We start from the raw sequence: 14,788 nt of genomic DNA on the forward strand, positions 1-14,788 counted from the left end.
TTTCTGTTTGCTCTCTGACATAGTAACCTAACATATGTAAAAATGTCCTTACCTTATACATTCCAGCACACATATTATGATAAGCCTGGCTCAAAGTGATTTCTTTACTTAATGGTCGAACTGAATTTAAGACAAAGAAAGGCCAATTAATTAAAAGTCATTAAAAATGCAATTCTTCAGGTCTTATTCTCAAAGGTAAATTATGCTTGCACATTACTTCTAACAAGCTTGCTATAAATGCCCTTAAAATTATATTATTACATTGCACAGATTATTTCCCAAATTGTTAGGCAAGATATTACCAATAAAGACAAGCCCACCTTTGCATTAACGCACTGCAATACTGTACCCAAATGAAAGGCATAATCACAGTTTATTTTAAACACCTTTCTTCTTTTTCTTTGTCTTCTTGCTGCTCCGCCCTTTCTGTTGTTCTTCCACAATCCGTTCTTCTGCCATTTGAGAGGAATCAGCACGGCTCAGTGTTGATATCAACCAAGCATACAGGAATTCTGAAAGGTACCTGCAGAGCAGTATGAACGATTAAAACATATCGGGAAGAACTTTTGGATATTTAGTCAAACTAAGCAACATTCAATGGATTTTCACAAAGTACGGAACAAAAAGAAATAAGAGCAATGGTTTAAAAATAGCAAATTGTACTAAATCAGCTAATATTGCGCATATTTTATATTTTTATAATCTTATGACTTTACTCAATTATATGATACAAAAAGAACACAACTAGAAACTACAATTGACTGGAATGAATTTTGACCAAAATTGGGTGGTTATATTCAGATTTTACAGACACTATGGATATTGAAACAATGGAATTATGAAAATGCAAGAAATTTATTTTCCGAAATGTGATCATTGTCAATTATTTTTGATGGGATTTAGTTTAGTTTAGTTTACTTCTGCCCACTGGGTCTGCAACGACCAGCAATCCCTGCACATTACCGCCATCCTGCACACACTAGGGACAATTTTTTTTACATTTACCAAGCCAATTTACCTACATACCTGTATGTCTGAAGTGTGGGAGGAAACTGAAGATCTCGGAGAAAACCCACGCCATCATGGGGAGAACGTACAAACTCCGTACAGAGAGCAGCCATAGTCGGGATCGAACCCGGGTCTCCGGCGCTGCAAGTGCTGTAAGGCAGCAACTCTACCGCTGTGCTACTGTGCCGCCCAAGATATTTAAGAAGGTTATGGCATATTCCATGGCACTGACTATTGATTATTCTGTATCAACTGACTGACTAGTCTGTGTCAACTGGAAAATTACAGACATTTATTTAAAACAAACTGGTTTGAATTGAGCATACTTGGATTAAAAAGAAAAATAATGAAGGAGCAATGTCCTTGGATCCATGTACATGAATGTAAGGAGAGCACAATGTTAGACAATAAGAAATATTCTGAAGGTTTAAAATCATTATCAAATATGTAGATAATAATCAGATTGTGTTGCCAAGTCCATCTTAGTCATCTGCATAAATTAGTTTGCACACACCTCAGTCCCTCAAAAAAAACTTGAAACATCCAATTAAAAGTTAAAGTAATTTATACAAACGACAGAGATTTTAAAAGATTTATCATGGTTTTATTTTATATTTAATTCTCTACTACATTTACTCTTTAAGTCACATGAGGAATTTCAGAATCGAATTAACCAGAGAATGCGTAATAGTAATTCTCTTAAAACTTAATTGCAGATGCTGGTACAAATCGAAGGTATTTATTCACAAAATGCTGGAGTAACTCAGCAGGTCAGGCAGCATCATGACCCGAAACGTCACCCATTCCTTCTCTCCTGAGATGCTGCCTGACCTGCTGAGTTACTCCAGCATTTTGTGAATAAATACCTTCTCTTAAAACTTAAGAACATTTTACTTAAATAAAAATAATACTGAAACTATACTATTGGAGCAAAATTCAGCTCATTTTCCTCAATTGTGGAATCCAATATTTTACTACTTTAAATTGTTCACAACTAAACAGGGTGAAAATCAGATTGAATAGCCATAAACATTTTTATCTGAAGCTCTGATCACAATACCTCAAGGTAATTGTGCAAAATAAAAACACCTATAATTACATACTTTGATGGTAGTTAATTTTTCATACCAGTACACATAGTAGTACTCATGCATGCTGTAAAGTTCCAATTCAAAGCCACTCAACAGGTATTGGATCATGATCCGAAGGTTATGGTAGAGAATCCAGGTGCCTAAACATGCAAGATGTTGCCTTTGTGGTTCCCGTTTCAATAACATGCTATGGAGTGCTGCATCCACTTTCTCTGCCTGCAAGCAAGAGTACATTTTTAAATTAAGTGATAAGTCGGTACCTTGACTGATATATTCTTCATTTATAAAGTATAATAAATTTACATGATGTCATCACTAAGCCAATTCCTAAATAAATCGTATAACCTAATAGAATCATAGAGTGATACAGTGTGGAAACAGGCCCTTGCGGCCCAACTTGCCCACACCGGCCAACATGTCCCCACATACACTAGTCCCACCTGCCTGCGCTTGGTCCATATCCCTCCAAACCTGTCCTATCCATGTACCTGTCTAACTCTTTCTTAAACATTGGGATAGTCACAGCCTCAACTACTTCATCTGGCAGCTTCTTCCATACACCCACCACCCTTTGTGTGAAAGAGTTACCCCTCAGATTCCTATAAAATCTTTTCCCCTTCACCTTGAACCTCTGTCCTCTGGTCCTTGATTCCCGTACTCTGAGCAAGACTCTGCATCTACCCGATCTATTCCTCTCATGATTTTATACACCTTTATAAGATCACCCCTCATCTTCCTGCACTCCAAGGAATAAAGACCCAGCCTACTCAACCTCTCCCTATAGCTCACACCCTCTATTCCTGGCAACATCCCCGTAAATCTTTTCTGAAACCTTTCAAGCTTGACAATATCTTTCTTATAACATGGTGCCCAGAACTGAACACAATATTCTAAATGGGGTCTCACCAACGTCTTAAACAACTGCAACATGACCTCCCAACTTCTATACTCAATACTCTTACTGATGAAAGCCAATGTGCCAAAAGCCTTTTTGACCACCTTATCTATCTGTGACTCGACCTTCAAGGAACCATGTACCTGCACTCCTAGATCCCTCTACAACACTCCCCAGGGGCCTACCATTCACTGTGTAGGTCCTGCTCTTATTAGACATCCCAAAATGCAACACCTCACACTTCTCTGTATTACATTCCCTCAGCCCACCTGGCCAATCATTCCAGATCCTGCTGCAATCTTTCACAACCATCTTCACTGTCTGCAAAACCACCCACTTTTGTATCATCAGCAAACTTGTTAATCTTGCCCTGCATGTTCTCATCTAAATCATTGAAGTAGATAACAAACAGTAACGGGCCCAGCACCGAACCCTGAGGCACACCACTAGTCACAGGCCTCCAGTCTGAGAAACAACCTTCCATCATCACCCTCTGCTTCCATCCATGGAGCCAATTTGCTATCCATTCAGCTATCTCTCCTTGGATCTATGATTGTCGGAAATAATAAGTTATTAGCTTATTAAAAAGCTTTTATCCTTCCCTTGGTACTGTTCCACTTTCCTATCTATTTTCTATATTCTCCATGTTTTTGTATGTGAGGAAATTGTCTTCACTCTTGTTTGGTTAACAATCACATCTAATGTTTACGTGCTAAAGACTCTAATTAGCACACCACATGAAAGTACTGGGCTGTTCAGACAACTCTGAATGACTTTGGAAGTTTTACTATAAGTGATTACAATATTTCACAAAGATGTGTACTTACAGATCCCTCCCCTGCACTTCCTGTATTTGTAGCTCTTAGAGAAGGACCTTTCAGAGAGAGTGATCGAGGCTGTCTTGGAATAGTAGAGGCAAATTTTAAAGAAATAATTCTCACGTTAAAGTCTGTTCTGAAAGAGAGGTGAACCATTGATCTGTCTGGCTGAGTGTATGGTCCGGTCCCAGAAACATGTCTGATCTTGCCCCGATCACAAATATAGGGGCAAACATTGATTGGGCAATTTGCAAATAGAGTCAGGCAGCACGGAAACAGGCCATTTGGCCCAAATCATCCATGCCAACCAAGATGCCCCATCTAAGCTAGTTGCCCATCCATTTGCCAATGTTTGGCCCATAAAAGCTAAAAGCTCTGTCACCTTAACTATTCCCCTCATGATTTTATACACCTCTATAAAATCGCCCGTCAGCTTCCTGCATTCCAAGGAATAAAGTCCTAGGCTGCCCAATCTCTCCCTATAGTTGAGCCCCTCATGTTCTGGCAACATCCTTGTAAATCTTCTTTGCACTCTTTCCAGCTTAATGACTTCCTTCCAAAACTAAACACCGTTCTCCAAGTGTGGCCTTACCAATACCTTGTACACTGTAACATAATGCCTCAACTTCTATACTCTGCTGGTTTATTACCAAAACCAACAACTGTAGTTCCTTGTTTCTCCATTTTACTGCTCCACTGCGAAAACCCCTCAAGATATCCCTACTTTGAAGTTCTCCTCTGATGAATTGTCGTGTCTCTAGTTTGCTCTGAAATATCCAGAGGTCATAAAAGGATTAATGAAAGATCTCTTAATTTTGTTTTATTGTGGAAATTACCTCATCTTGGAGAGTGGCAAATTCCTCCAGAATGTGGCCGAGTTTATCTCTTTGCCGAGCTCTGTTATGTCCATGAATCTGGATTAAACTGCAAAACGGCTGCAAGCAAATAAAAACAGTAAATAGTTTTAGGGTTCCAAAGGAGATACTATAATACTCTGGATATCACATGGAGAATAAAATCCTCTACTACTGGAATCTGAGCATTTGAGATTCCAGTAACAGGCAGAGGCTTTCTTTCTTAATCCATTTTAAAAAATATATATATATATAAATTATAATTGTTCTGTTAGATTTTATACTCTGTTGATTAAAATAGTTTGTATACACTGGAATTTAGAAGGATGAGAGGGGATCTTATCGAAACATATAAGATTATTAAGGGATTGGACACGTTAGAGGCAGGAAACATGTTCCCAATGTTGGGGGAGTCCAGAACCAGGGGCCACAGTTTAAGAATAAGGCCATTTAGAACAGAGATGAGGAAAAACTTTTTCAGTCAGAGAGTTGTAAATCTGTGGAATTCTCTGCCTCAGAAGGCAGTGGAGGCCAATTCTCTGAATGCATTCAAGAGAGAGCTAGATAGAGCTCTTAAGGATAGCGGAGTCAGGGGGTATGGGGAGAAGGCAGGAATGGGGTACTGATTGAGAATGATCAGCCATGCTCACATTGAATGGTGGTGCCGGCTCGAAGGGCTGAATGACCTACTCCTGCACCTATTGTCTATTGTCAGGCAATGGATAGGCGAAGTTTTGGGTCGAGATCCCTCTTCAGACTGAATTTTTTTGTTGGACTCTTGTCATACAATGTCACTGGATATCAATGCCACATGTTTTAAATGAAATAAAATGACAGCTAACTAGGTAAATGCACTTTATGTTAATGCTGAGCACAGATCAAGTGTTTCAAACTTAATATCTGATCTGTTCCAATAATATAATTCTATTCAGTCCAGCAAAATGGCCAGTTCCTGCTTCTCATACTTAGCTACAGATTCCTACTGCATAACCGTGTAAAATTTTGATTACAGAATGGAAGTGATTCTAACCTCTCACCTCACTCCTCTTACCTTGCATATGAGACACATAAACAAACATGTGTGCACTTGCCCAATAAAACAGTTCATTGACATTCATTTTTTAATCTTGTGCACGAAGAAAGTTGCTTAGGTTGCTTAAGCAAAAGGCTGTCCATGTCCAAGAAATATATAAGAAACAATTTGGAAGGAGACATGAGAAGCAACAGAAGGAATTTTTACTGATCATTGTGAAGAGTATGAACTTTAAAAAAGTCTGTTACCACAATATTTGAAGAAATTGTATTTTTAAACATTCTAAGTGAAATGATTAATAAAGAACTATCTATCTATTATTATATTACTAAAACTCTCAGTTTGTTTGTGTGTATATGTTTATGTGTTTGTGTGAGTACCATGCCCTCTACACAGCCAAAACGGTACACGACCGTGCGACGATTTTAGGCCCATCCTGCTCACCATTCCCCCGTGGTCTGAATAAACCCACTTTAGTTACTTTTTAAAAACAATTTACTTAATAAACTTTAATAAATGCGCTCTCTCTCTCCCCCCCCCCCCCCCCCCCAGGAGAGGCTGCGGCTCCACGCCCGGCCCGCAGGAGAAATGGGGCCGAGGTTAGTGCCTTCTCCCTATCCACTCTTGCCCACTCACAGCCCCAGGAGACATTTCCAGCCCGTTAACAGGTACATGCCATAGCCGCCGTTCCCCGCCGCAGATTGACGCTTTGGTTCCATGCCCGGCCCGCAGGAGAAACGGTGCCGAGGTCAGTGTCTTTTCCCTGTCCCCCCTTGCAACAAGTCCACGGTTGGGCTAGAGGGGAGGGGTGGAGGTGGAGGGAGGGGGGAAGGGAGAGGGGGATGGGGAGTAGAGGGGAGGGGGGGATAGAGGGGAGGGGGTTGGGGGAGAGGGGAAAGGGTGGGGAGAAGGGATGAGGGCTAGGGGGGGATGGGGGAGGGGAGGGGGGGGGGAGAGGGTGCTGCACCAATGCAGGCGAGGTTTGGACCCAACGGGTCCACTTGGTCTAGTTCTCTAATAAAAAAACATTGATGATTACTTACCCGTACACAGTGAGTAACAAACGAGTCAATGTAATCTTTAGCTTGATGATTATTATAAAGGCAACACCTGAAATTACCACAAAGATGAATGATTAGTGTCACTATATTTTTACAATTCATGATTCAAGTTCTTATGGTAGTGGTTCAAAGTTCAAATACATCTTACCAACTATTATTTTCTTAATATAGTTACATATCCAAGAATAAAAAGCTGCTGGAAAATCCCAAAATTAATCAGTGCTGATATTGTATAGCTGATTTTTTAATATCCAAAGATAGTTTAGAAACATTGTCTTATATCATGTCACATCACATGTTAATAAACTAACACCAATATTCTTCTCAATTCAGATTTTGATTCAACAAAATGGTCTGATTAGCTAGATACTTCTGAGTAGGGACTTGTTTGAACTGTGGATGTATACTATCAAGGTATTTGATGTGTACTATCGCTTTACTAAAACACCACTTATCATATTGAGGACCATTGTTCTATAATATAATAAAAAAGCTTTCCCTTTCCTCTACTTGAAGATGATGACTGGTTGGGGCTTCAGTTGCGCAGTGCCTCCAAGTTGGATTTGTCAAATGGAAGTCCGCACACCAAAGCCAATATGTTTTTGTGGGGTGGGTGACAAGAGGGTGGAGTGTCAAGCAAGTATCACCAGGCTTTGGCAGGTTTCCTGGATGGATATCAGTGCAATTGAAAGCATGACTTCCAGTTGGATAAGGAGCACCCTGCTAGAGGCAGATGGACCAAATAGTTCTGGTGCATAATCTCAGGGTAGGGAGTGGTTCAAAGGTGCAGGAGCTGGGGTTACTGTACAGGGTGGGAAGAAGGACTCTGGCTCTTCCTGGCTCACAAGGAATTCTATGAGGCACTTACCTTCTCCCCACATTGTACTGGCCTCAATGCAGCTGCTGGCTTCCCCAAGGCCTAGGAAATTCTGCTGTGCACAGTAAATCTGCAATGCAGATCAAATCAGAGTCCTCCAACCTAATTAAATATAGTTAATATGCCAACCCATTATCTGAGAGTGCCCCCAACCACCCTTGTCATTACCACACCCCTGTTCCACCTCAATTGAATCAAAATCTCCAGGTTGGACCTAGCTTCTGGTCATGTCCAGACTCACTCATCTAATTCCAAATCAAACGCCACTTTCATTCTAAAACTCCAGCATTTCCTTTCAGAGTTTGATAGCCCCTACCATAACAGATGATTTCACTCCTGCATTCAACATAACCTCACGTTTGGAAAGGTCTCGAGTAAGGGCAATATGTTATTCTCCTTCCTTGTTGTTGAGGAGGGACTCAGTGATTAAATACAGTTCCTCAGGTCCAGTTAGTTTCGCACAGTGATTTTTGAAGGTATGGGATCAATATTTGTGTCAGTGAATGGCAGGTTCTTAGCCCCAAGTACAGTTTTCTATTTAGTGGACTATGCTTATATCCATTGGTAGAATTTCAAAATCTACGAATCATGCAAAATCTTTATACCAAGCATTAGTAATTAACAGGCGGCACAGTGGCAGAGTTGCTGCCTTACAGCGAATGTAGCGCTGGAGACCCGGGTTCGATCCCGACCTCGGCGCTGTCTGTACGGAGTTTGTACGTTCTCCCCGTGACCTGCATGGGTTTTCTCCGAGATCTTTAGTTTCCTTCCACACTCCAAAGACTTACAGGTTTGTAGGTGAATTGGCTTGGTAAATGTAAAAACTGTCCCTAGTGGGTGTAGGACAGTGTTAATATGCGGGGATCGCTAGTCGGCGCAGACCCGGTGGGCCGAAGGGCCTGTTTCCGCGCTGCATCTCTAAACTAAATTAAACTAATAGAAAATTAACAAATCATGTTAGAAGAAAATGTCAGATTTAGTTGACTTCAGCGACTAATCATATCTCTACCAGGAACATTAACACTGACCAGATTGAGTATCCTTCAATAATATCCTTATTACCTACTGTTATAGGAAATAAAACAATTGCGACAGAATCTATGAAGCTGTGCAATCCAGTAATATTGCAACAGCTGCTAACCATTAAATAAAATAAATTTGTGAAATATATTTGAAGATAAAATTCTTCTAAGAATCATTCAAAATGTCACAAATCAAAAACTTAACAATGCAGCAGAAAATTCACATACTACACAAAATTCCACCGAATGCAGTGCCAAGAAATTTATGTAGATATTAATTTGTTTGCATATTTATATCCAGCTATATTTAACCTTGGAAGATGATAAAAGGGGAAAAGGAATAGTGTTACTAGAATGCATTCCAAGATAATATCATTACCAAGCTAGCTATGATTGTGCATTCAGCACTTAAAAAAACATATGGCGTCACCATTTATATGTTAACACATCACATATTCCAGTTGCTAGGAGGCAATATTGAAGTAATAATTTTCTCTGATGGGATTAGGAAAATGAAATAAGAAAAATGGCTTTGATGAAATTTGTTAACTCATACAGAAGAGATGCTAAACAAAATGTCAAAAGCAGATACTGGAAATCTGAAAGAAAACCAGAAAATGCTGGAATAATCAGCAGCTCGTGCAGCATCTACAAAGAGAGAACAAGTTTAATATTTAACTCAATAACCTTTCACCAAAACTAGCCATAATTGAAAAATAGAAGTGAACCTGCCTGCATACCAAGGATCAAAATTAATCTGTTTTTTAAATGTAAGATGACAAGCAAGAAATTCAAAAAACTGCAGATACTGGAAATAGGAAATGCTGAGCATCCTGGCAAATGTCTTCCACCTGAAATGTTGAAAGATTCTCTTTCCACAAAAGCTGCTTGACCTGCTGTGCACTTCCAGCATTTTCTGTCTTTGTTCCATAGCTTAAAATATGGATTATACAATAACGTATTGCAGTTTTGAAATCAATAAGCGATGGAACAAAGTATTTGTTCATAATGCAGCTCATGCTAGAAAGTGGGAAGAATACTGCTCTTTAGAAAGGTCACAATATTTTATTTACTCACTTGGATGAAAGCACAGGAGGACTGACAAAGTATCTCAAAGCATCTTTTATCATGTCCTGCATCAAATGTGTACCAAATACCTTCTTATTATCCACCAAGAATGTTGCCTGTAAAATAAATATTGTGACTATATTCTCTCTGTTGCGAACAACTGTCTATTCTTAGTTTTAAGGATTGTCTATTCAAATTAAAAATTTGTTTTGAAAATGTGCAAATAATCTAATAGTTAAAATGTATCTCAAAAATGTTCAATGAAAACACTTATGCTTAACTTTTAACATTTAAAAAAGATTTGTATGCTTATCTCTGATAATGGGGAATATGCAACTATAAAGGAGGAAACCATTAGGACAGTCCAAACTGAACAAAAGCATACATACATACCTGCAACAAAGATCTTGAGAGGACACAAGGTGACTGTTCACTAAATTCACAGAAGAAGTCCTACAAAATAAAGCTTTTTTAAAAAATTACTAACATCCTGATAAAGTGTCCCTTTAAAAAATCATCTTGATATATTAATAGCATAACTATTATGGAATGTCTTTCTGAAAATTGCAAAATTCTTACAAAGAACTTTGGAGATATTATTTCCATTTGTTTTAAAACAACATTGTTTATCAAACAAAATGTAGGAAAAATTGACTAGAGGTCATTCAGTAAATGTGAAGAGAAAAGTTATTAATTTAACAGTAAAAATTCTTAAAGAGTGCAATTTAAACTAGCATTGGCTGTGTATTCCATCTATAATTGCTATGTTGTTGTCCAGGCTGTGAACCACTATTACCAAATAAATGAACAATAAATCACAGTTATCTGTACAAAATAGAAATCTTGCACTTACTAAAATATTATGCAAATTTGTCAAGTTCACAACTTCACAGACCATTTTTATTCGCTCTATAAGCTTAGCAAAATAGTTGACCATATCTTCCCATTTTATAATTTTTGCATAGCGAGGAAACGTCGGAGGAAGCAATCTCTGATTGACCAGAGGTTCAAATCCCATCATTATCGGGTGATCTAGTAAACAAAAGTGTACGGTCATTGACTTATCTTCACATATTCTTAGTTTGAAAACATAATTGAAAGCTAAAAACTGAAAATTGTAAGATATTATTCTCATGTACTGACCTAGGAAGCTTTAGGTGTTTGAGGTAAACAGGAACACTTCACATTTAGGATCAACAGACCAAGATATATGCATGTTCCAGTCATTGAGTTCATTAGCCAAATTACACCATGGTATGACACAGTACACACTGAGGAAGTAATTTTACATCCAATATCATGAGCCAATAATTTGCCCAAAAAAAAGCAAATGAGTTACATATTTTGGATAATTTTCTTAGAAGTGGCAAAGTTTTATTATTCAGGTAATGAAAATGGGCATGATTGGTTCAATATTATTTCATTCTTGATATTGAAATAGCATACCTATCGGAAACAAAACAGAAAAAAATAGCACTTTCCCTTCTCTTGACATGCTAGCATTTTCAACATCCTTTCTAGTACAAGAGAAGAATTCTTAAAAATGATACACAATTATAGTGTGCAAAATATTTATTACCTCCTTTTGTAGTATCATTTTGGGCCTGAATACCATGGTGGATAGAATTTTGTATAGCAGGTAGAAGATCTGCAGCTTGGGTCATAAGCTTCTGAGCTTCACTCACCGCATTCATCTATTAAATTAATAAAAAAACAAATGAACAAAAATCAGTTACAATCTTTATTTTCCTTTCAAGCATTGCTTACGATACCACTGATCTTTCTGAAAAGAAACACCGTGCAATGCACCAGCACCAATGAAAGAATATAGATTCTATTGTAATTCTACCATGCTATTATGCAGCTAATTGGCAAGTAGTAAATAACACACAATGTGGGGTATCATTTTCCATCTATCCACACAAAATGAACTTGTTTTGCTGAGTTCTAAATTAATGTATTGTTTACTGCCTTTCACCCTCTGCCTTATACTACTGCGAGTCTGAATAGGCAGTAATCACAAAAAGTTTACTTTTAAATAGAAAAAAAAAGTGCTGGAGTAACCTAGTGGGTTAGGCAGCATCTCTGGAGAACATGGATATGTGATGTTTCATGTCAGAATCTTGTTCATCTTACTGTAACAATTTCTGATATATTACGCAAATTGGCACAAATATATTTAAAGCGTGTGAGCTTTTAGTAATCATCAGTACTTGAACCTACTGTAATTCAGTTTAAATACAAAAATCTGACATGCCCAGCACCCTGTTTTACTGAAATTCTAGCACAATCTCTGCAGCTGAGAATAAATGCAATTTGTGGGTCTAAACACTAAAACTTTAAATCTGATTATGTTTTACATTCATGTCTCCAACAAGCCGCTGTAGCCCCACCCTCCAGCCTAGCACTTGGTTACAGTACTATTTAACTAAAAGCTTATAAAAACTGAAGTTGGCTCAACTTTTATGTTATAGTTTGCATAATACATTGTAGTTATTAGGTTCCATCAAATTTATGCAATTTTCTATTTCATTGGAATAATGTTTTGATTTTAGTTTAAAGACACACATTTTCTTAGTTTTCCCCAACAAAAAACAAACAACGCTGCAAGACTGAAATCTATGGAGTGGTGACTTGGAATATAGATATCTGGTGAGGTGCTGCATGTGGGCTATTCCCAAGGGTGGAATATGGGGAAAATCTGAAGGAACTCCTGAGTTTGGTTCTACAGCCCCTAGTTGATATTTGCAGAGGCTTGGAGCAGATAAAGCAAGGTCAGGGGCAAAGATATGTTATAATAGCTGTTTTGCAATTTTACCCCCCTTCCCCTATTATGTAAGCATAGATCAGTTAAACAACTAGTTTCCTCTCCATGCTAGGAATATTTGTTTATATTTATCTTATTCTTTTAGCAATTCCATCAAAACCATTGTTCATCTGTCAGTCTTAAATTATTTAAGAAGAGCTATGTCTGAAATAAATGGATCTCCAAGTACTTAGCCGCCAATTTTGACAAAATTGTTGGTGCATACCACAAATTCCAGTTGACAAGTATTCCCTCAAAATTATGTTCAATAAACAACATTTTTGGTTTCTCTTTTAGCATAAAGAGTTAAAAATAAAATAAAACACACCTTAAAAATATATCACACAAGAGATTGCATTGTCCTCATTCATAAAACACCTATAATATTTTTTGAGTTATAACTGTAACCAAGTTAATGAATAACCTTGTTGAAATAATGATTGCTTGACATTAGTCTACTTATAGACATTCTAGTTACTAATCAATCATTTACAACACTGATAAGAATCCTCAGCACCTAAAAATATCCACATTTAAAATGTGAATTTGCCTAGAACTGCCAGAAAAAGTGAACTATTCCCAATTACAATTCTGTAAAAAGTTGCTAGTTATACTACTTTATGATCAGTTTATTTTAGGCAGAAACAACTCTCTGCACTTGTGTTTGCTAGGCTTTTTGTTTTAGGTAAATCAAATGTCAACTTTCTTCAGGGTTACATTTGTTCTGCAGATACGAGTCCATACTTAAAACAGCTAGAGTAGAAATTCAGGCATATTAGATCATGAATTGCCAATCTCCAAAATCTGCTAATTAATGTTTTCCATGCCACCTGTTGCTATGTACCTGCTGTCACTTTCCAAACTTAGTATATTTGTCCATTAATTTATCAGGAAACTCAATGAAAAGCTCAGTCTGAAGAAGGGTCTCGGTCCGAAATGTCACCCATTCCTTCTCTCCTGAGATGCTGCCTGACCTGCTGAGTTACTCCAGCATTTTGTGAATAAATACCTTTGATTTGTACCAGCATCTGCAGTTATTTTCCTACACTCACTGAAAAGCGCGATCATTAATGACAGGAAATTGTTAATAACGTGAAAATTATTAATGACTGACGTACAGGTACGTAGGTTAATTGGCTGTGTAAATGTAAAAATTGTAAAAATGTAAAAATTGTCCCTAGTGGGTGTAGGATAGTGTTAATGTACGGGGATCACTGGGCGGCACGGACTTGAAGGGCCGAAAAGGCCTGTTTCCAGCTGTATATATATGATATGATATGATATGATAAAAGCAACTGACCATGAAACCAAAAACTCTTTAAACCACTTAAAGTTCTGGCTTTATTTAAGGTATCAAATTCTTTGCTGCCAGCACCCATTTTATGAATCCACATCAGAAACAATTGCTTTTACAGAGTATGAGAGGTCACAAAGTTAGTTTCATATTCATGGTTACTTTTAATAGGTTATTTGATCTCAGGAGATCAAAGTCTAGTCTGATACAAACATCACTAACATTTTCTTTGGGCACTTCTTACTAGATAGCATTCAGGACTGGCATAGTGTTGAAACCAAATCCCACATCTCATAATATCCCAACTTCTATACTCAATGGCTGACTGATGATTTCAATGTACCAAAGGCTTCTTGATCACCATATCTATGGCACCACTTTCAGGGTACAATGTACCTGCACTCCTAGATCCCTCTGCTTGGCAAAGGGCCCTGCCCAAGGTTCTGGCAATCATTGTGAAGGTCCTGGCTTGGTTTGATTTCCCAAAATGCAACACCTCACACTTATCTGTAGTAAATCCCATTAACCATTCTCCAGCCCCATTACTCAGCTGATTAAGATCCTACAATGATTTTTGATAACCATCTTTGCTATATATCATACCACCCACTTTAGTGTCATTTGCACATTTACTAGTCATGCATTCTATATTCTCAACCAAATCATTGGTATAAACCACAAACAGTAATGGGCCCAGCACTGATCCCTGAGCACACCACACCACTAGTCACAGGTTTCCAGTCAACCTTCCACAATCACCTTCTGCTTCCAACCTTGATGCCAATTCTCTACCCAGCTGGCTCTCTCTGGATCCTATACAATCTGACCTTCCAGGGCAGCCTACCACACGGAACCTTATCAAATGTCTTCCTGAAATCCATATAGACAATGTCTACAACTTTGCCCTCGTTGGTTACTTTAAAAAACTTAATCAAGTTTTACTTGCATTTTCAATATGTTC

The 14,788-nt window shown here is 38.0% G+C and overlaps 1 protein-coding gene across 4 annotated transcripts in view; it reads right to left on the bottom strand.

The window, feature by feature from the left end:
* The window catches only part of naa35 (N-alpha-acetyltransferase 35, NatC auxiliary subunit), a 60,757-nt gene that overhangs the window by 11,972 nt on the left and 33,997 nt on the right, over positions 1-14,788 (bottom strand). For all 4 annotated transcript variants that reach the window (XM_078396985.1, XM_078396984.1, XM_078396981.1 and 1 more), the window contains exons 11-19: positions 11,307-11,421; positions 10,581-10,759; positions 10,121-10,180; positions 9,737-9,843; positions 6,743-6,809; positions 4,649-4,747; positions 2,137-2,315; positions 387-523; positions 53-120 (exon numbers count right to left, since the gene is read on the bottom strand). In XM_078396985.1, the coding sequence (XP_078253111.1) occupies positions 53-120; positions 387-523; positions 2,137-2,315; positions 4,649-4,747; positions 6,743-6,809; positions 9,737-9,843; positions 10,121-10,180; positions 10,581-10,759; positions 11,307-11,421 (1,011 nt within the window). The remainder of the gene's footprint in view (positions 1-52; positions 121-386; positions 524-2,136; positions 2,316-4,648; positions 4,748-6,742; positions 6,810-9,736; positions 9,844-10,120; positions 10,181-10,580; positions 10,760-11,306; positions 11,422-14,788) is intronic.

The sequence above is a fragment of the Rhinoraja longicauda genome, chromosome 3 (genome assembly GCF_053455715.1).
Source record: "Rhinoraja longicauda isolate Sanriku21f chromosome 3, sRhiLon1.1, whole genome shotgun sequence".
NCBI lineage: Eukaryota > Metazoa > Chordata > Chondrichthyes > Rajiformes > Arhynchobatidae > Rhinoraja > Rhinoraja longicauda.